Consider the following 19,673-nt stretch of genomic DNA (forward strand, 5'->3'; position numbering starts at 1 on the left):
GAAAGCTGGGTCTCTCTCTCTCTCTCTCTCTCTCTACTTAAAAGCATAACAAAGTTGGAGTTTTCTCTCAAGAACAAATCTTGAAAGCTTTGAAGGCATCAGAATATATAGCAAATACTTATGCATTTGAGGAATGAGAGAAGACTATTGACTATTGAGTGATGAATTGATTTAAGGATACAAATCCTCAGTGATCATTTATGTACTAAATTTCAGCATTGATGATTGTTATCAACAGCACCATCCTCTTAGCCTGTAGTACCAAAGGGTCTGTGAATCTGTAAATATGATTGATCGAGCGAAACCTCCTTATCTTTTCGCTTTAGATAATCTTCTTCTTATTATTATTCATATATAGAAACATAGGATATAATTTCGCCTTTCCTTTCTTTTTGTTTGCCATCATCAATCATCCTCATAATAATTGTCACCATCCATACTGTTGTTGAAGTTGTGGTGAAATGGTATGAGCTGCAAAACCACATCCATTTCCAAGTCTGAGAAGTTCATCGTCTTCTTCTGAAGTTTCTGGTGCTTGCACGCCATCTTTGATTAACAAATTAACCCAGCAGGCAGCAGAGCAGAAGAGGAGTTTATCTTTCAAAAACAAAAGAGGCTTAGGTTATTTAATTTAGGAGGTACTTGTTCATGTTTCTCGCTCGAGAGGTATTGAAATTGCATGACATTTACTTACAATCACAAGAATCAGAAATCCTCTAGGATCCCCCAATTGGAAGCTTTTGTTCCCTAACCAATACAACACTCTTCTTTCAAAACCTCTTCTCTAACCACGACAATACATTATACGTACAATATCAATGGAAGATAAACCCTATTATGAATTTTTTTCCCAAGTGTATGAATATATTTCCTGTGCCTATCAGAATCCACAGCCTAGTTAGATCATATAATCGAAAAATGTCTTCATACAATCGAATTCTCATTCCATTCGTCAATATACAAATTAAGAACGCTACAGATAAAAACCCATGATCGTGTTGTTCTCCCTCATAAATAGTAGTACAAAATTTCACATGAACCATACTGAATTTGAACTCCCAATTCAGCAGAATAAAAAGAAATTAAGGGTAATTATTGTATTTACACTTTTACAGCATGACTCAGGTTCTTGCCTCTGCCTTCTTCTTCAAGTACTAAGATTTTTAAAGAAAAAGTGAAAAAGAAAATCCCCCAGGTATTCTCTGTATCTTTGAATCGTCTACGAAGACGATCATCTAATTACAAGACCTGACGTTGTTGGTCTGGACTCGGGACCCCCGAGGTTAAGGTTTTAGTGGTTTCGTAGATATCAACGATAGAACGAAACCTCCTTTTCCTCCCCTTCATGTTGTCGTCGACCTCCTCCTCGCATGGTTCTGGTATATCTTGAATGATGTTCTTGTAGTTCCTACTCAATTGTAGGAGTCTCCAGACCACTTCCATTTCCAAGTCCGAAAAATTCATCTTCTTCTGAATTTTCTTGTTCTTCGTCACAACACAGTGTTTCGCCATTATGATGGGGAAGCAAAAGCCAGAGCAAGAGACACAAGCAAATCAGAATTCAGAGCATTGAGTGCGTGTTTATAAAGTCCAAGGTCAAGTCGGTCTCCAACTTTATCCTATGTGGCATGTGGTCCCAGACTTCCAGTACACATCATCCAAGACAAAACATTTATGTAATGACACAAATACCCCCCAAAGGGGCTGGGGATTCCAACTTTATTGTGTTTCTACTTTCTAAAGTCTTGCTAGGTAACATTTTTTTCTCTTTTTGAAAAAAGGTCAAAGACCAAATGTATTAGAAAGACCAATACAAACCCTACTCAGGAGGACACTTTCTCTACCTGCAGGTAGACGAAACACTAGGACTACAAAACAACAAAGCAAAAACAAAGTTGTACACAAGCAGCACAAAGAACTAGTTACCCAGAAGAAGGACCTCCCCCCTGAAACCTATCTTTCATCACTACACTCTCTAGAAAAAGGGGGAACAGAATCAAACCAAGCTTGGAAAGAGCTCGACTCAACCCCTCTCTTAGCCAATAAATGGGCTGCTTCATTCGACTTTCTCCTAACATGAGAAACACACCACCGAGAGAAACTCCCCAACACCATCACTACTTCCTTAGTTATGTAACCCTAATCTGAAAGATTATCATACAAACCTGGGAATTAACAGCATTAATGATTGTTAAGCAATCCCTTTCTAAATGAATAGCCCTAAAACCCAGACTATCAGCAAAATAAAGAGCCAACAAAGCTGCAGAAGCTTCAGCCAAGAGAGGATTAAAGGCGACAGGTCTCAAATCAGAACAAGCTGCCAACAAATTACCACAAACATCTCGAATAACACAACCAAAACCTGACCGATTTTGATGAGATCTAACCGCCGCATCAAAATTAACTTTAACGAAGCCTACCTGGGGCGGACTCCAAAGAAAGGACTGAGGAGCATCTTGAGTAACAAAACGAAGCCTCTCTACCAACCTAGCTTGCTGGAAAACGTTAATCGACTCCGAGGCTAACCGAAAAACTTCAGAAGGAGAGGAGATAATAACCCTATGCATTGTAGAGTTCCGTCGATGCCATATCAACCTAAGCATCACGGCTAAAGTTGCCAAATCCACCGGGACCATATTACTAGAAAGGTCCTGCCAAACATCCTTAAAAGAAGAATCCATCAAGGAAAGTTTTTGAAACTGACGGGAACTGGCACAAAAAACAGCTGAAGCAAGGGGACAAGAAAATAAAGCGTGAAACAGAGTTTCAAAACCATTGTGGCACACCACGCAAGTATCAAAAAAAACCATCTTCCTCTTATAGAGATTAGAGTAAGTAGGAAGAATATTATGAATAGCCCGCCATAAGAACACCTTAGTAGAAGGGGGAACCTGAAGAGACCACACAGAGGACCACGAAACATCTGCCAAAGTAACAGAAGAAGAGGATGGAAAACCCCCTATCTTTCACCTCCAGCATTTTATGATAACCACTCCGAACTGCATACAGACCATTCGCCGAACCATTCCAGAACAACCTATCCTCACCCAAGCGAAGACTAAGCGGAAGCAGAAGAATAGAATTGACCACCTCAATAGGAAAAATATCCCTTATCAACTGGATATTCCACCAACCAGAGCTATGATCAATTAAAGCATCAACAGTAGAATTCACATCCAACCCCCATCCTTGAGCACCAACAGGATATCTCGGGGTTCGAGAAACCCAAGTATCCTTCCAAATACGAACATTACTCCCATTACCAATACGCCACCTAAGCCCCTCCTTCAACACCCATCTTGCTGAACATATACTCTTCCAAACAAAGGAAGAGTTGGAAAGAGTATCAACTTCCAGAAAAGAATTCAACCTAAAGTATTTTGCCTTAAGCACCCGTGAAACAAGAGAATCAGGGAACTTAATAATTCTCCAACCCTGTTTAGCCAATAAAGCCTCATTAAAAGCTCGAAAATCTCGAAAACCAAGCCCACCCGCTGTTTTCGATTTACACAACAAATTCCAGGAAAGCCAAGAAACACCTTTCCCCTCTAATGCACCCCTCCACCAAAATTGACGAATAATTCCGTTCAACTCCTTACATAACCCCTCCGGAAATCGAAAAACCTGCATACTGTAAGTTGGAATTGCCTAGAGAACTGATTTGATAAGAACTTCTCGCCCCGCAAAGGATAGAAACCGATTCTTCCAATTTAGAGTCTTGCTAGGTAACATTACTTTAAAAAAAGAGAGAAGAAAGATGTAATAGGTGAGAGTTCAAAAGATAAATATAAGCCATAGAGGAGTTGCAATTGTTAACTATAATTCTCTTTCAAAAGTTATGTTAAATTATAATTTTTTTAAAATGACATATTAGAATTTAAGAATTAGGAATTAGGGTTGAGAGTTTATGATTTATGATTTAAAATTTATGATTTAGGATTTAGGATTTAAGTTTTAATGTCTAATGTTTAAGATTTAGGATTTAAGTTTTTGTGTAGAGGGTTTAAGATTTTTTTCCAAAATCTTATCATATTATAATATTTTGAATACCAAAAGACTCAATTACACATTTTAATTAATGATTTAACATACTTTACTTTCGAAGGAGAATTGTAGCAAATAATTAGAGCCCCCTTCCCACTACAGCGATGCTAGAAAACTTTCAAATCATGACCGCAAAAAGGGGATGGGAAGAACTTTTTTTTTTTTTATGAAGGGGAATCCATCGAAAACACAGTTCACCAGACTCCACCTCAATGGTAAATCCACGTGCCATATGTAATATCCACAAATTACATGGGCCGATTAAGTTCTACGTCCAAGCCTAATGTGGAAATAACGTCAAATAGCGCCAAAATGAGTATTAAAACCTGCGACCTTCCACGCATATTGGACCGGTTAAGTTTTAGACCAAAACCCAATGTGGAAATAATGTCAAATTGCACCAGAATAAGTGTTAAAACCTGCTACCTCCCACGCACATACGCTAGATAGGAATCAATGACTTTAATTATTTTAACCTATTCCAATATCTAGCAAAACCAAAAAATATTTCGTACTACAGGGGTAGATATGAGTCCAAGCCCCATTCAGTCCGCACAAGGCATGACAACATAGGGAATGAGAAGTCAGAACTCAGTACGTAAAAATATCGAATTAGCCCAACTGTGCAGCAGTCTCCTTACGAAAATTTTACGACCAAATCTTGAGAAGACTGCAAATACAAAAGCGTAGTCCCCTCACCATACAAACCCAGTGACAAGCTCAAAGCAGACCTTAATCTTAAACACCATGCCATGGTGGATAGGTATAAAAACACCAATACTATCAGAACACCTTTTCGTAATATAAAAGAGTGAAACTATTTACACCTCACGATTTACTAAACGCACCCCAATTTCTCACGAAATGCTCAATCTTAATACATCCCATTGTCCTGTACTGTTCATCTTCGTCTTCCCCTCAATCTCCATCCTCACAGTCGCAACCATCTCCAATCCCTAACCCTGACCACTTCATTTGTCAGCTCCAAACCATACACGGCCACCACCCTCCCCCATCTATCTCCTCCGACAACAACAACAACATCAACATCACACTAAGAATCCCTTCAGATCTCCCCCATTTTCATCCTCTTGCCACAATCAACAATCCCTTCAGAATATCTGGAGAGAACAAAAATGGGTTTGGTGGTGAAGGTATGATACGCGGTTACCATCTGAACTAGAGGGAGTCAAAGAGAATCAAATCTATTGAGAAATGAACAAAACTCACTTGAGGAAAACAGAGGAATTAGGGATTTAAAATAAAACAAACCCATAAACAAAACCAACTGCTATGGTTTCACTTCTTTAGCTTTTGCTATGCTGCCCATTAGAGTGAAGAAAATGAAAGAATGTTCTGGAAGGACATGAAGAAAAAAGAGAATGGATCCATGAAAGAAGAAGGAGAAAGTGAGGTGCTAATTGATTTTTAAGAAAAAACAAAAAAAAGGTTGTACTTGGTAATGTTATATTTTTGTCTGGAGTTTACAAAGATTATGGTGTACTTAACAAATTTTGAGATGCAAATAATGTTAATCAATATAAAATGATTATTGTGACGCAAAATTAGTCGAGGCTCACATTCTTCTGACCAACAGCACGCGAGGAGAATCCGGAAATTCTGCGAATTGAGAGGCCCCTGTTTTCTCCCACACAGTTACCTAAGGTAAATACACTAGACAATTATCCAAATTCTCCACCGGCTGCTATCATCGGTCTTGTTTAACTATACTACAAGTTAATTGCTGTACCCAGCCTCTTCTGCAAAAGAGCTCCCACTAATAGAAAAAACACAATCTTTATTCTTCACTTATCTGTATATAACCATCTCTGATTTATCAACCACAGATTGTGAACCACATCTACCACTGCAAAGAATGCACTCTGCGAAGAACACGCGGAGGTTTTCGCTTCTCAACAACAGGAACTAGGTTCTCCACAAGCTGAAAGTGAAACCAAAAAAAGAGAGAGTTAGGTTCATGATGAAATGAAGATTAGTTTACCATACCCACAACTATATTTGATGGATGACCACTACACATTTCATAATTTATGAATCTGGTTACCAACACTAGTTCGTCAGCTTTGGGAGTTAAAGAACATTCTACGGGGGAAGCCCCCTTAAGGATTTTTATCTATGGCAGACTGTAGTAAAAGGATACAGACACTTTTGAAGCAAAAATCTTGACTTAAAAAATATACAGAAACTTGTGTAGTCATTGATTTGACTTAACCGTAGGGATATATAGATGTAAAAATGGAAATCAAAACACCAATGCAGTTCTTCAATGACGCAAACCCAATAATTAACATTCTTATTAACAACATATACTGAGATGAAGAATTCTACTAAATTGGCCAAGCAATAGGAGTAGCACATTACTAAGGCTTTTCTGAGCTCAAAGTTCCGTGAAAACTCTTATTTTTTTATTATCAAAAAAAGGTAAAAACTGATCTCAAGACTCCTTCCATCATGTTAGGCCATGTGATTACTTTATTAAAAGCCCTAATGCAATCAAACCAACTCACTATAGTACTTTCCATATGCATAAGTAAGTTTCATAGACAAGCATTCACAGAATTTTGGAAACTTAATAAGAAAGCACCACTTCATGATGTTGGAGGGGACTCCTTTTTCATGGGCCTATATTATAGTGACGACCTCACAGAAGTTGACAATAATTAAAAAAATGAAATTTGTTTTATCCATCTAGAACCTATATAGCTATATCCATTTATTTTATAAAGGCTCTTATATATTCATCTCCAGAAGCTTCGGGAAAAAAATGTACGTAATATTTCTTCATCCTTTTTCCACGAGTGCAAGAAATTATACTGTAATTTCAAATTTCAAAAGTAACACAAGCATATAATCATACCTGTTTAAACCTCTCCTTGTTTTGCTCAGCCTGCATTTAGAATTAGATTTTCAGGAAAATTTCTACAAACGAAAAATTAGATAGTAACATGATGACGATGATGATGATGATTATGACATGAGATCAGTATGCAACTAACCACCCCCTGGCAATTATCACTGAAGCAACTATCAACTGTAAAACAATTCACTTATTTGAGAATAAAAATCGACCAATAAATTTTGTCAGATCTGGTGAAGGTGACAGATCATTACCCTTTCTTTTGGTGGGTGGGAGAGGAGGGAATACAAAGATAGAAGGAAAAAGATTCATAGATTCAAGCTTCAGATTGTGCATTGACCAGACATGTAGGACACCGCAGTCGATCTAAAACAGCCCTGATCAGATGCACGCTTCTCATATTTTCCTCCCATGTACATATCTCAAGTTTACCATACCCTTCATTGTTGATACTTAGTTTTCAATTAGCCAAATGCAGTTGAAGGTTACTTTTTCATAAATGTTTCTTGAAACAAATACCAACAGTGTAAACCCATACAAACTCAGTTTTTCGTTGCAATAGAGTTAAAATTCTTCCAAGTTACTTCTTATCTCTTCCACAGTACGGCTTTAAGGAAAAATTCAGAAGTATAATCATTCAAATTTATGTTTTATTCACCCAATTAGTGAAAAAATAATAGCTTACAATCTTATTACAGATTGTCTAATTCCACAAACTTCCTTGCTCCGGTCCATCTCCACATTTCAGATTAAGTGCTAAAGTTTAAAAATAAACTACGTTGAATGTACAGCAAAGAATGGAGGTCCCTTCTCAAAGTAATTATGAGAATATCAGTAAGGACCAACTACATACATGCAATCATGCAATGTGAATCCCAAATGGGTGTGGCCTAGTGGTTAAGCGGTTACCATTCACCCTGTGAATACAGAATTCAAATCCCCATCCAGTATCATTAAAATCAATGTAACTTATCAAGAGAAAAAAAAATGCAGTATGAATCCACCATCACACAAAATTTTACCTCTTCTTTCAACAGCTGTGCATTCTCCTCCTCTAGCTGTGACACAAGGGCTTCAAGCTCTACTGTGTAAGCCTGAACATCAAAAGGATCATGGATACTAATAAGTAAACACAACTTTTATTGTGCAAGTATATCTTTAAGATATTTCAACTTCTGATACACAAAGAAAACAAACCCCAGCTAATACCACATATTTGCCGAGTAAAAGTGAGTTCAATCTCCTAGATAGAAAATTGCACAGCCACATGATGCCACATGTTTTCGGGAACATAAAAAAAAAAAACCTATGCCAAAATTTCCTTTTTGTCATATTCTTAGTCTTACCACCTACTCTCTAAGAAATCAAATCAAGTGTAACAGAAACCTCAAGTGAAGATTATTAGGAGTGTAGTAAGGAACAGAATATTCTATCTGGAAATTTCGCAGGACTTGTGAACCAAAAGAAAACCACAACTTACCCTAGTTCAGCATAAAACAGGAACTTGGCAAACTGGAGATGAATTATTAATCCCTCATCTCAGCCAAAAAAGAATGAATCAAAGTTCCATATCCATTCAACCGCAGGGACTATATAGAAGAGTAATTGGAGGATGACAAATGCATGTGATAAAGAGCAAGTTCAATTAAGCCAAACTTCTATCATTTATGATCAGCGAAAAACGGACTGTGTACGGATCATCAATAGGAAAACCAGGGCCTACAGCCATTGGGAGCCTTTTGAGGGATGAAGCAGGTCATTTCAGGGCGCATATTTTCCTGTAGCATTGGGGTCTGCGACTCTAATGAAGCAGAACTCGAGGTGATAAGAAGAGCTTTGGAACTTACAGCAACTAACGAAATGCTCAAGAGCCTCTCAGTAATGATTGAAACTGGCTCAATGAATGCATTCAAATGGGTAAGTGGGGGGTCCTGTGATTCCATGGAAGCTGGCACCACATTGCAATGCAATAGATAATGTCAAACTGCAACTCCCACTGCTTATATTTTGTCACATCAGAGAAGGTAATGATGTTGCGGACACACTAGCAAAGGAGAGTGTCATCAGATCTTCAGATTTTGTAGTATGGTTCCAAACTTCCAATAAGGTAGGGGCAGGTAGGGATGGGGAAAGAAAGAGGGTTTATGGTGATAGCTGCCATGTAGCGCAGTAATCTACATTTATTTATGTATTGCAGGGCAGGAAACTTATTTTACCTATATATTTCCTGTACTTATTTAGCAATTTCTCTCAAAGGCCATCTTTATATCCTTCTGTACTTTTTCTTGGTTGTGAAATGTGGCTTATACAAAAAGGATCAGCTAAAAATGAGAACCCTGAATCACCATCTAATTGGACTGAGGGGCATAACATTTCCTTTTCTCAACAAAGAAAACAACAAGACGTAAGAAAGTTAAGACTTCAATTAGACCCCAGAAGGAAAGAAAAGAAAAAAAAAGAGTGAAGGAGTTAAAGATTCAAGGTAGATTATGTATACGACCAAGGACTCCGAAAATGACCACTCAGACTTTCAGGCTTAAATGAGCTGAATTCATCACTCACACTAAACCAACACTTAGCAGATGAGACGACTACAAGTATCGTAACCGATTTTTCTTATAATTATTTTTCCTTCAACTTCCTCGGCAATCAAACAGGGGGAAAAACAGAAAAAGAGGAGAAAAGGATACCTGCTTGCGCTCTCTGGACCTGGCGGCGGACTCTCTGTTCTTGATCATGCGCCTCTGCTTTTGCTGTGTAGCCTTATCAAGTGGTCGTTCCTCTACCCTTCTCTTACCTCCTCTTCTCACTGTTTCTCCCGTTCCAATTCCGCCATTTGCATACCCCACACTCGCATCGACAGTATACACAGCAGCTGCACGAGCTTCCACCTGATTATGCATCCTAACGTCCTCCTCACTCACCGCTCCTGCCTTGGTCAAGAAATCCTCCAGCGTGATCTCACCAGGACCTCCACCAGTAACCGGTAGCCTCTGATTCCCGCCTGCCACAATCTCCTTCCACACCTCCTCCACAGACTTGGTGTTCCCAATACAACCGTCGCCATCGCGTGCGTCGGGCGCGCTGGGGAACGGCGCCTGAGACTCGGTTAGCACTTGCGGTGGAGGAGAGGCAGAGGCGTAGATGTTCTTCAAGAGATCGTCCATGCTCATGGAGGAGACCAAGGGATCACCGGTTGGGTCAAGGCTTTCCTGCTGCTGCTGTTGTTGGAGATCGGCAAGCAGAGAAGAGACCGAGGGGCATAGGGATGATTCACGTGGCAGTTCGTGATTCGTCGTTGACGTGGTTGCCATCACCCTCGACGACGCCATTATCTAACGAACTCCCCCGGATTTCGCTTCGTCAGATATTTTTTTCTCGATTCACTGATCTTACATGAACTCGGATCGGATCACAACAAACCAGAGAGAGCGAGAGCGCGGTGTTTAATCGCAGCTGAATTATTAAGCGATCGCAGCTCAGACTCAGAACAAGCTGATTATCGGTTCCCCAATTTGATGCAAAGTACATTATATTTGATAATAACCCCAACTGGCAACTGTTGGGTATACTCACCGACGACGTCCGCAAATCGCAATGTGCCTTCTGCAAAGGATAATTGAAAGCTTTACTTATTTTTGTCTGGCAGGAGTAGTTTGCTCATTGGTGGTAGGAGTGACAAAATTATCTTCCGTCTGGATGATAGAATTTATCCGACTCAGATTAAATCAATTTTGAACATATATTATATGTCCAAAATCTACGTCGAAACATGAAATTTTTGTTCAGTTTAAAACTGGGTACGAGTCTAAACACATAAAACATGTCCAGACCCTAGCCCATATCATGTTATTGTCCGATTTTGGGTTTGGTTAATTAAGTACATCAGAATCCAATTCAGTTTAAAAGTTTGGACATGTAAATATTTCATAATAACGTGATGTTGTTCGCTAGGAATCAACCCTCAACGGATTTTTTGTCACCCTTAATTGGAGGACAATATAGATAAGTTCAGGTAAGAAATCTCACATAAACATTTGTAGATCAAACTTTGTTGATTAAATGTCACATGATTGAGAAGTTTGATCGAAACGGTATGAAACCTATCCAGATGACAATTTTGTCTTATTTTGAAACATCAACGACACTGTAACACAATTTCTTTCAATCGATTGATTAATAACAAATCATATCTTGACATTTTTTCAGGGCGGAAAAGTATAATTACCCCTAATAAAAGTTAGTAGATATCAACATATGGTTGGAGAGAAGTTGAAGTTAAAGTGTTTAATTAACAATTTCAATTTTAACCCCACCAACCAAACAGCCTCTCAATTATTGAGCTACAAGATGCGACTCTGAAATCTGAACAAAGTGGATCCATAAATTAATCACACACTGTGGTTTCCAATGGAAGGGGCAAGGGCAACTCCATTTTCACTAACCCAGTAATTTCTCGTTAACAGAAATCACATGCTTCTTTCTACTCGGGATGGGTATGTCTCATGTCATTCCATGACTGTACTCATAAAAGGACAAATCACCAATGAACTAGTACTTTCCCAATTTGGTAAAAATTGATTACACTCCTACTGCCGAGGCAAGAATCTGCATATACTCAAGATAGTACTAAACAAGAGAGAGTATCTCCCATTCATCATTTTACAACTCTTGTTCCATATAAGGAGAATATCAGTGTCACAATATACTAAGATGAACACAAAACATGTAGCAGAAAACAACAAAGAGTCAGCTGCTACTATATAAGATTTTCAAATCCCTTCAGCTTTATTTGAACATAAACACCTAAGCCTATTGATTACGATGAGGATTTTTCACATACAACTGCCATATATCAAAGCATCAAATCCATTGATGACAAATGCTGCCAATACCATATCGATTCATAATGATGCAACAAAGGCTGCCATGGCCTGAAACATCACCTGTTTACAGCACACACTGAGAACTTGCAAAGATTTCATATGTCAGTGTTGATGTACTATAAGAATTACGTAACTTTCTCTACTTTATTCTCTTTTTTTCCCCTCGTTGCTCCTAAAAGGCTAAAATAATAAATCAAAATTTTAGGGAAAAAAAAACTTCTGACCTATAAAATTCTTTAGATAAAATATTAAAATCCTCTAGATATCCAAATAACTTGTGTTGATTTTCATTCTCTCTCTAACTATTTCCTCAAGAACAATTTTCTACAAGGCTTTGTTCTTCATTTCACTTCAAATATTCAAGCCTTACAAACATTAGAGTCCACTAGTTGCTAGAGTGTTGCTGGTGAAGCGACAAACCAAAACACAAAATGACTTCCCAGGACAAATCTACACACAAACACATTGTGGATGCATGCACATAATATATACGCCTATCAATACACACATACATGTGTACGTAAGTAAATAGCCAACTAGAAAACATAACTCACTTGCAAGTTCTTTGCATGCCTGCTCACTTGTACATGAGTGGTTCTCTTTACTCTTTCCACCCTGGGCCAAAAACCAATACTTGGGTAAAAATCACTTTCTTACTGACTTATCAACCATTTTCCTTCACAAAGGAGCTTGAAGGGACAAAGGAAGGTTTTCAGTCATTCTGTGTATATATATAATCCACAGAAAATTGAATACTCAAAGAAAAGTAAGTACATTATGGAGAAAACTAACTAAATTATTCGTATGTATATCATTAATATAAGAATGCAAGTTGCTACTTGCTAGGGGAAGGACAATCAACAAAAAATCAAACAGGGAAAAAATACCAGAAAGTATACCATAAAACTAGATGTTGAAATGTAGCTTTTGTTCCTTTACAGAATGTGTTGAGATAAGTACAAAAAGAGCTACCTGCTAAACCTCTTATTGTGGCTAACCAATCTCAAAACAGTCTTCGTCCTAGCCAAGAAAGTATAATGCAATATACTCGCAGTCTGTACACTTACGCTCCCTTGCAATTTCTACCAACTTGAATTACTGAGGATTGTTAGCATTACCCAAGATTTCAAGACCCTCAGTTCGGCAACTCATGATTTTACGAAAGACTTCCCTCACTTGGCGCTCCAATGGATCCAAACTATTCTTAAAAATTTCACAAACCATAGCCAACTCTTGCACTCCCTGCTCAATTTCTGTCTTCTGTTCCTCTGTCAGCGGAAATTGAGCTACATCAACCAAGTCTGTCAGGTGACGTGTACATCTCTCAAACTGATAAATTTCCTTCAACAAACCATTAGAGCTCCGCCTTTCTCTCTTTTTCGACTCCTCCATAATCTTCTCATAAAGTTGGAGTATTGGCACAGCCCATGAGAAATTCCGTGGGATTTGAAAGTGAATATTAAGGCCCCTATCCTGGCAAGGGATAGCTGCAACAAGAGCCCACAGGACAATCAAGAGCACAGAATTCATGGTGAAAACAAGAACTGCCAGTCCAGTTGTTGCCACAGCTTCATTTGCACGAGGTGCCACCAAGTTGCCGGCCATTGATTGAAGTTGCTTAGCTGCAGACCAAGATCGAGAAACACTCCATGAAAGAGAACGTGAATGCCCTGGCGGGTGCTGACTACGACCCCTATTTGTGTTATGACGCCCAAATGACCGGTTCCTTTGTGACAAAACTGATCCAGATTCCTTCTCATCAAGCATTGCAAGTGCCAAGTCAGCTAAAGCTTTTCTCGCCCGACGGAAATTGCCCTCACCCACCATCCTCTGGGGAGAATGCAACGCAGACTGAACAATCTCCAATTGTTTATGCCATAAACGAAGCTTCTCAATCCCATCACGAATTGCATTACATATATCAAGGGCCTTCACACTCCTCTCAAAAAATTCAGAAATCATACTATCCAGAGGGGATTTCAAAACTTGGTCTTTGTTCTTCAACAAAATTACCCTAAATTCTTCCTGGCAACTCATAAAAGCATCCAAAAGTTTCTTAATCCATTCAACAGATAGTAATCCATCAGCACTAACAACAGACAGCTCATGGAATCGTTCTGTGACATGTTTCTGAAATGACCCAACATCTTGGTTACCAGATTCATGAGTGCCTTCCATGGAATGAACTTGTTCACGCCTTGCTCTAAACATTGAAAGGCCAAATGAGCGAAAGGGTGTAGACGGGCTACCCAGATCATCTGAGGATCGCATTGTCAACAGATTCAAGTAATCCCCCGAAAGATTTCTCAAGAAGACAGAATTCACACAACTAAAGAAAATCGATCCTTAACTAGATTTATAAACCCCACCAGATCAAACCAACAATCCACAAAAAACAATTTTGACCGTTAAATCCTGAAGTTCAGTAACCTACAAATTCCATTTTACATATCCAGTGGAAGTAAACAAGATTCCTCCAAATCCAAATCAAGACCTGTTGATGGACAAACAATCTTGAGCAGAAGCTCACGGATCACGGCTCAGGAGAGATCATAGAAATCCAAAGCCAAATGCAGAAAAAGAAGAAAGTACCTTGACACCACCAACGATGTTGCATGAAGGCAAGCTATTCGGACGAGTAGAACCCAACACGAGAAGCTTCGTTTCGTCCAGAGAAAAAGAGGGCATTAGCTTAAGAATAAATGGTGGATCGTGAAACCCTAAAGCGAAGGACTTGAGCCCCTCGCTCTAGCAGAGGTAGATCCCCTCTAAATTCGATAAAAGCATTAAAGCGTTTCTCCAAAGAGAGCAGTCAAATATAAGGGAAAAAAACTCGCATGTATTAATTTTGTCCTAATTATTTTTAATTATGTACAAAAAATATTTTAATTAATTGTGCATTGACTTTTTTTTAAAAGGACATCAGTACCTGAAATCTCGTTAAAAAAAAATCAAAACAACACAGGACTAATAATATTCACAGCCCTCATGCTAAACATATTATTAGAGAAAATAAACAAAGACATAAGCATTTGCATCAAGACTAAAACCCTGGACCGATTCTTCAGAAAAACTATTACTATGTGGATTGTTATTAACATTAACAATATCAGCCGTGCAGTGCAGTTATCCAACCCCTCCCTCATCTCGAGGATTGACACTTATGGATTTGGTAACCGCTATAGAAATCGATTGGTCCAGACTACAATGAGAACATGTCCGGAGGGGTTGATGAAATTGTTGCCAGAGATGAATGAGAGCGTTGATTGGCAATTATCCTGGATCGTAGCGATAGGGAAACTGACCTTGGACATAGGATTGAGAGTTATAGAATTTGCAACCTGGGTAGTCTAGTGAATCTAGTGATCCAGCGGAGAGTGGCAACCAAAGTCTTTAGAAAATTGTACTCACTGCTTCCTTGGACATAGAACGATCCAAGAACAATTGACAAATGAGACTAACCTACGTCTCTTTTCGAAGGAAATTCATGTGGTTATCGGAGCAACGATTCCTCTTGATCCGTTAAAGTGAAACTTTGTTGGTGGGATACCATATCTTTCATGAATTGACAAGAACTGAACTTCTCTGTTAGATGACAACAGAAAAAGACTTGAAAACTTTCTCCTCTAATTACCGCAAAGAGAGTTGCAAACGGGAGAGAAAACCTTTGGCTTCTCTAGCACGTTTGACATTTAATTAAGTTTAGAAAGAGATTCATATCAATAATTTTTAAAAAAATCAATATCATGTTAATTCATAGAACTTCTCTCAGTCTTGGAAAAATTTTATTATTATTTTTATATAGTAATATAATTACTCAAGTGTACTAGACTCTACTTATGGGGAAGGAATCAACCTACAGAATTTTTCTTGCTAAAATATTCGGTAATCATAAGTTATCAAGATATTTAATACCATAAAGGTGATTTTATGGCTCTTTAATCATGAACTCTTGCTTTTTTATTCTTCTGCTCTGCCAAGGAGGGTAGCTTCTGTTTCTGCCGATCATATATTTATTAAAATTCAACCATGGGGAACAAATTGAATTCTTTAATGAAATTTTGAAAATGAACCTAATTATACTTACAGGGGCAAGTATAAATTTCATCACCAAAGATTGATCATTTCCCATTTCATCAATGAAAGATTGGTCATTTTCTAATTTCGTTATCGAATGTTTTAACGTTTCACATCAATAATCAAATGTTTAATGTTTCCTTTATACCATCTGATGTTTATTAACATAACAAGCAATTCCAAGCTTCCATATCTCCACTCATAGCCTTTTAACTTCACAGCAAAAAGCAGCACCTTCTCTCCCTGATTCTTCTTTAAAAATTAGGAAAACACAAAGAACCAGACATCAGAGGTGCCTGAAATTATGAATTGGACTGAAAGTGGCGACAAAGGATAAAGAATCCAGTTTTACAATGCTGTGAGCCACGTTATCAGGGCCACATTTACAATTAAGTTCTGAAACAACAGAGAATAACACACAACAATTTCCTACCTATTTGGTGTCGGACGCTGGCGACATAAAGAAAAAGATTTGACATTAATTATTTTCCAGCTTCTTCCCCACCCAACTCTTGGTTAATCAGTGTTAATCGTTTATTCACAAGCCAATTTGGTGTCAAAGCTGCTCAAGCAGATTGCAAAAGCCTGAAATGCAGATAAAGGATAACGATAATCCATGGTGAACATATCTTTGCCAACTTTACCAAATTGCAAAATGATCTTATCATGGACTGAAGGGGCTGGCTGAGATGGAGTGGGTGCGCCAGCTGCTGGCTGTGTAGCAGCAATCAACTGAAAATTCTTAACAGAGGCTACAGTTACACGGCCCCTGAAGTTGAGGCACCAACACTGTAACTGTTCATGCCATCTTGGAGGCTTGTTTTTGAGAACCAAGGGTCTAATCTTGCCCTCCTCATCATCATCAGGAGGACCAACTATATCTGAAAATCTTGCACTGCTGAACTCAACAGAGTGGTCAAGAGACTTGGCGAATGAGATACTCCGGAATGAGTCCTCAAGGCTGCGTGGAAGAAGCTCTGGTTGCCCAGGGACACTGCCACCTACATCAAGTGATGACACTGGGATCGAGTGCATAAGGCAGTGCATTCTTCGCGGGCCACGGGTTCCCAACACATTTAGTTCATAACTTATTTGAGCTATGTTGTAGCTTCCCGTTGGGACCTTCGGAGACACCTTTTTTGAATAAAATCTACGACTTGATCTGCCAGGAGGAGGGACATTGGCAGCAGTGTACGGAGGCTGTGTGTCATATATTATAAATTTTGTGCCGAGAAAATTCGATCTGGAACACGAGCGCAGATGAATCAGTGATATGATTGAAAGAATTGCAAAAACACATTGACAGTATACAGCTAGCTCATCAAAAAGATAATTGAAAATAAATGATAATACAATACACGTTAATCATTGAAAGACATGAAGAAACAATGGCAAGGATGCCTCACAAGCAATAGGTCCACATCCCTGGTAGAAGTGCCAACATTTTATAAATAACGAATGTGTGTCACGCACCAATTGCGAATAAAAGCTTTATAACATACACCATAGTCACACTTTCGTCCTACTTAAAAGTGTAATCCTGAGAAGCTCCATAATGTGAGAAGACAGCAATGCATGATGCTTTCATTCAGAAGCAGCAAGCAGGAAGTCTACTTACAATTATAGTAAAAAACATACTTCAGGAACAAGGGCATCTCATGAGAAATACTTGCCAAAAAAAAAAGCATCTCATGAGAAGGCAAATCCCATTCTGATGAAGTATGGGAGCTGCCACAATAAAAGGATTACCTAATAAACTGGAATGCCACATGCAAGAAAGGGTTTGATTGTTTGACTCACATTATGTATAAAGAATTTGAACATAAAGAGGCCGTACTCTAAATTGCAAGTTATCTTCTCACCTCAACTTTCCAATATATGTGCTGCTTGATTTTGAGATATTGTCAGCATCCATTGAGATAACATACTCTGTGAAAGTAGTTCGTCGAGTTCTTTTCGCGGAGAGAAGGAATTTCCCATTTTCAACCAGCAATGCTACCAAGCAAAAATGCAAAACAGGGACATAATCAATCAGGAGAGTGGTGGTTTTCTCAAATCAAAAAATGGCCAATAATTGAGAAATATATATAGAAATTTTTGAGATGAAACAATCCACCTTCATAAAACATTAAAATGAACTAAATATTTCCCTAGGATATAAAAGACAATCAACGAATCAAATTACCTACAACAAATAAAGAAAATATGTTTTTTATTTTAACAAACAAGGAAGATATACCATATATGTTTGGCAAACATAAGGAAATCAATGGTTAGTTAGGAAACTTACCAGGGCCGAGAGAAAGGAAAAGATGATATGTTAGCTTTGATTTATCCCTCTTAATAAAACACTGGATGGTTCCATCACGTGACCCAGGCTGGGATCCAAAGAAGAAGGTTAGCGAGTGCAGCAACCAAGAACATAAGCAGGTCAACTGCTATACAAAATGCAAAGTTAATGACAAAAATGCCTACCTGCTTTAGGGACACTGGGAAAGTCAGCTTCCCACAGAACTCGGGATTCTTAACAATTTCCTTGCACATAGTTCTCCAAGACTGGCATACAGCGGCACATGCAACAACATGCTTTCTAGCCGGCCAAGTGCTCTCACTGTCCTCCAATCTCTTGATTATGTCACAAAGAAGCTCTGGAGGTAGACTAGCCCAACGACTGTTCTGAATCACAAGAGGTTGGTCATGCAAGTCATGTAAAGAACCTTGAGATTTTCCTCTATGATGGCCAGTCAGCCTCACTTCAAAACCCCGTCTAGATAAACTCCCAAAACCATCCCTCACATCACGAACTATGCTACGGAAGGACATTTTACAAGTTGATCACAGCAAGTCAGCAACAGCGCTATTATATACGTCTTCCTCTGATAAATTATATCCAATGACCATGCGCATATGGCTGCCATAAGTAAAAGATAGTGACTCAATGCAGGCTCATTTGCAAAGATCAAAAGGGAAAGCAAAAAAAGAGAAATAAAAAAGTATCAAAAAGAAAAAGAAAAAGAAAAGAAAAAGGATGTAGTAGAAGGAAAAGGTTAGCTTCACATGGACCACAAAGTACCCAGAATAACCTAACATGATTCAGCCACAACTCATTTGTTTACAAGCATCCTTTTAAACCCCACAACTAGTTTAACCGGAACAATTACATTATTGTAAGAGACCCAAGTAACAAAAGCTAAAAGCTTGCCTATCCAAAAAAATAAATAAAAAGCTAAAAGCTTTGCCATATCTAGATAAGTCTACAAAGGAAAACGAACAATAGTAAAGTTAGACATATCCTGATAGAAGGAAACCCCAAGGACTTGAAGAACTGCACTGCCAAAAACCCAAAAATTAAAAGGAAATAAAAGAGCATCCAGGAACAGAGAGACAATTCAAGAAAAATTGAAACAAAAACTTGGAGAAAAAAAGCCACGATTTGCATCTACAGCTAAGAAAACAAAGGGGTTTAACATCTTCAGCAACAACTTGTTATTATTAGCAAAACCACAACAGTAAAACGCACAATTGAGAATCTATCCTTCTAAAAACAAACCTGCTAAGAAATCGAAGCCCTTCAAATCTCGATCAAGCTAAAATCACAACCCACCAGAGATCTGCATAGAAGATGCAAAAACTGGTCCCCGAAACAACAAAGCGAGACAGTGTTTGGTTCACATGAACTCTTTCAAACAACAAAACTTCAGATACTGAGAGATCTGTACCGCACCGCAAAAGAATGCACAGAAACAAAAAAAGCTGAAAGAAAATGTAGACAACTTTGTAAATATCGA

The 19,673-nt window shown here is 38.4% G+C and overlaps 3 protein-coding genes across 5 annotated transcripts; all 3 read right to left on the bottom strand.

Moving 5' to 3' along the window:
• Positions 1-5,444: 5,444 nt before the first annotated feature.
• Positions 5,445-10,582, bottom strand: LOC119983558 (bZIP transcription factor 12-like). The gene is made up of 4 exons (XM_038827228.1): positions 9,613-10,582; positions 7,945-8,016; positions 6,923-6,952; positions 5,445-5,986 (listed from the first exon to the last, which is right to left on the bottom strand). The coding sequence occupies exons 1-4, from the start codon at positions 10,252-10,254 to the stop codon at positions 5,906-5,908; spliced, it is 825 nt and encodes a 274-aa protein (XP_038683156.1). The 5' UTR covers positions 10,255-10,582; the 3' UTR covers positions 5,445-5,905.
• Positions 10,583-11,593: 1,011 nt separating this feature from the next.
• Positions 11,594-14,620, bottom strand: LOC119983557. 3 transcript variants are annotated; one of them, XR_005464648.1, is made up of 3 exons: positions 12,781-14,620; positions 12,363-12,423; positions 11,594-11,868 (listed from the first exon to the last, which is right to left on the bottom strand). XR_005464648.1 is itself a non-coding variant. In XM_038827226.1 (2 exons), exon 2 carries the CDS (start codon positions 14,077-14,079, stop codon positions 12,904-12,906), a length of 1,176 nt encoding a protein of 391 aa, XP_038683154.1. In that variant the 5' UTR covers positions 14,080-14,302; positions 14,401-14,620; the 3' UTR covers positions 12,593-12,903. The 3 variants fall into 3 exon arrangements, 2 of the variants coding, with proteins under 2 accessions (XP_038683154.1, XP_038683155.1); XM_038827226.1 differs by lacking the exons at positions 11,594-11,868; positions 12,363-12,423 and having other exon boundaries at positions 12,593-14,302; positions 14,401-14,620; XM_038827227.1 differs by lacking the exons at positions 11,594-11,868; positions 12,363-12,423 and having other exon boundaries at positions 12,593-14,321; positions 14,401-14,620.
• A 1,551-nt stretch (positions 14,621-16,171) lies between these two features.
• On the bottom strand, positions 16,172-19,673 carry LOC119984541 (tubby-like F-box protein 8). The gene is made up of 5 exons (XM_038828542.1): positions 19,436-19,673; positions 18,361-18,796; positions 18,176-18,263; positions 17,748-17,880; positions 16,172-17,128 (listed from the first exon to the last, which is right to left on the bottom strand). The coding sequence occupies exons 2-5, from the start codon at positions 18,706-18,708 to the stop codon at positions 16,420-16,422; spliced, it is 1,278 nt and encodes a 425-aa protein (XP_038684470.1). The 5' UTR covers positions 18,709-18,796; positions 19,436-19,673; the 3' UTR covers positions 16,172-16,419.

This window comes from Tripterygium wilfordii, chromosome 18 (genome assembly GCF_013401445.1).
Source record: "Tripterygium wilfordii isolate XIE 37 chromosome 18, ASM1340144v1, whole genome shotgun sequence".
Classification (NCBI taxonomy): Eukaryota; Viridiplantae; Streptophyta; class Magnoliopsida; order Celastrales; family Celastraceae; genus Tripterygium; species Tripterygium wilfordii.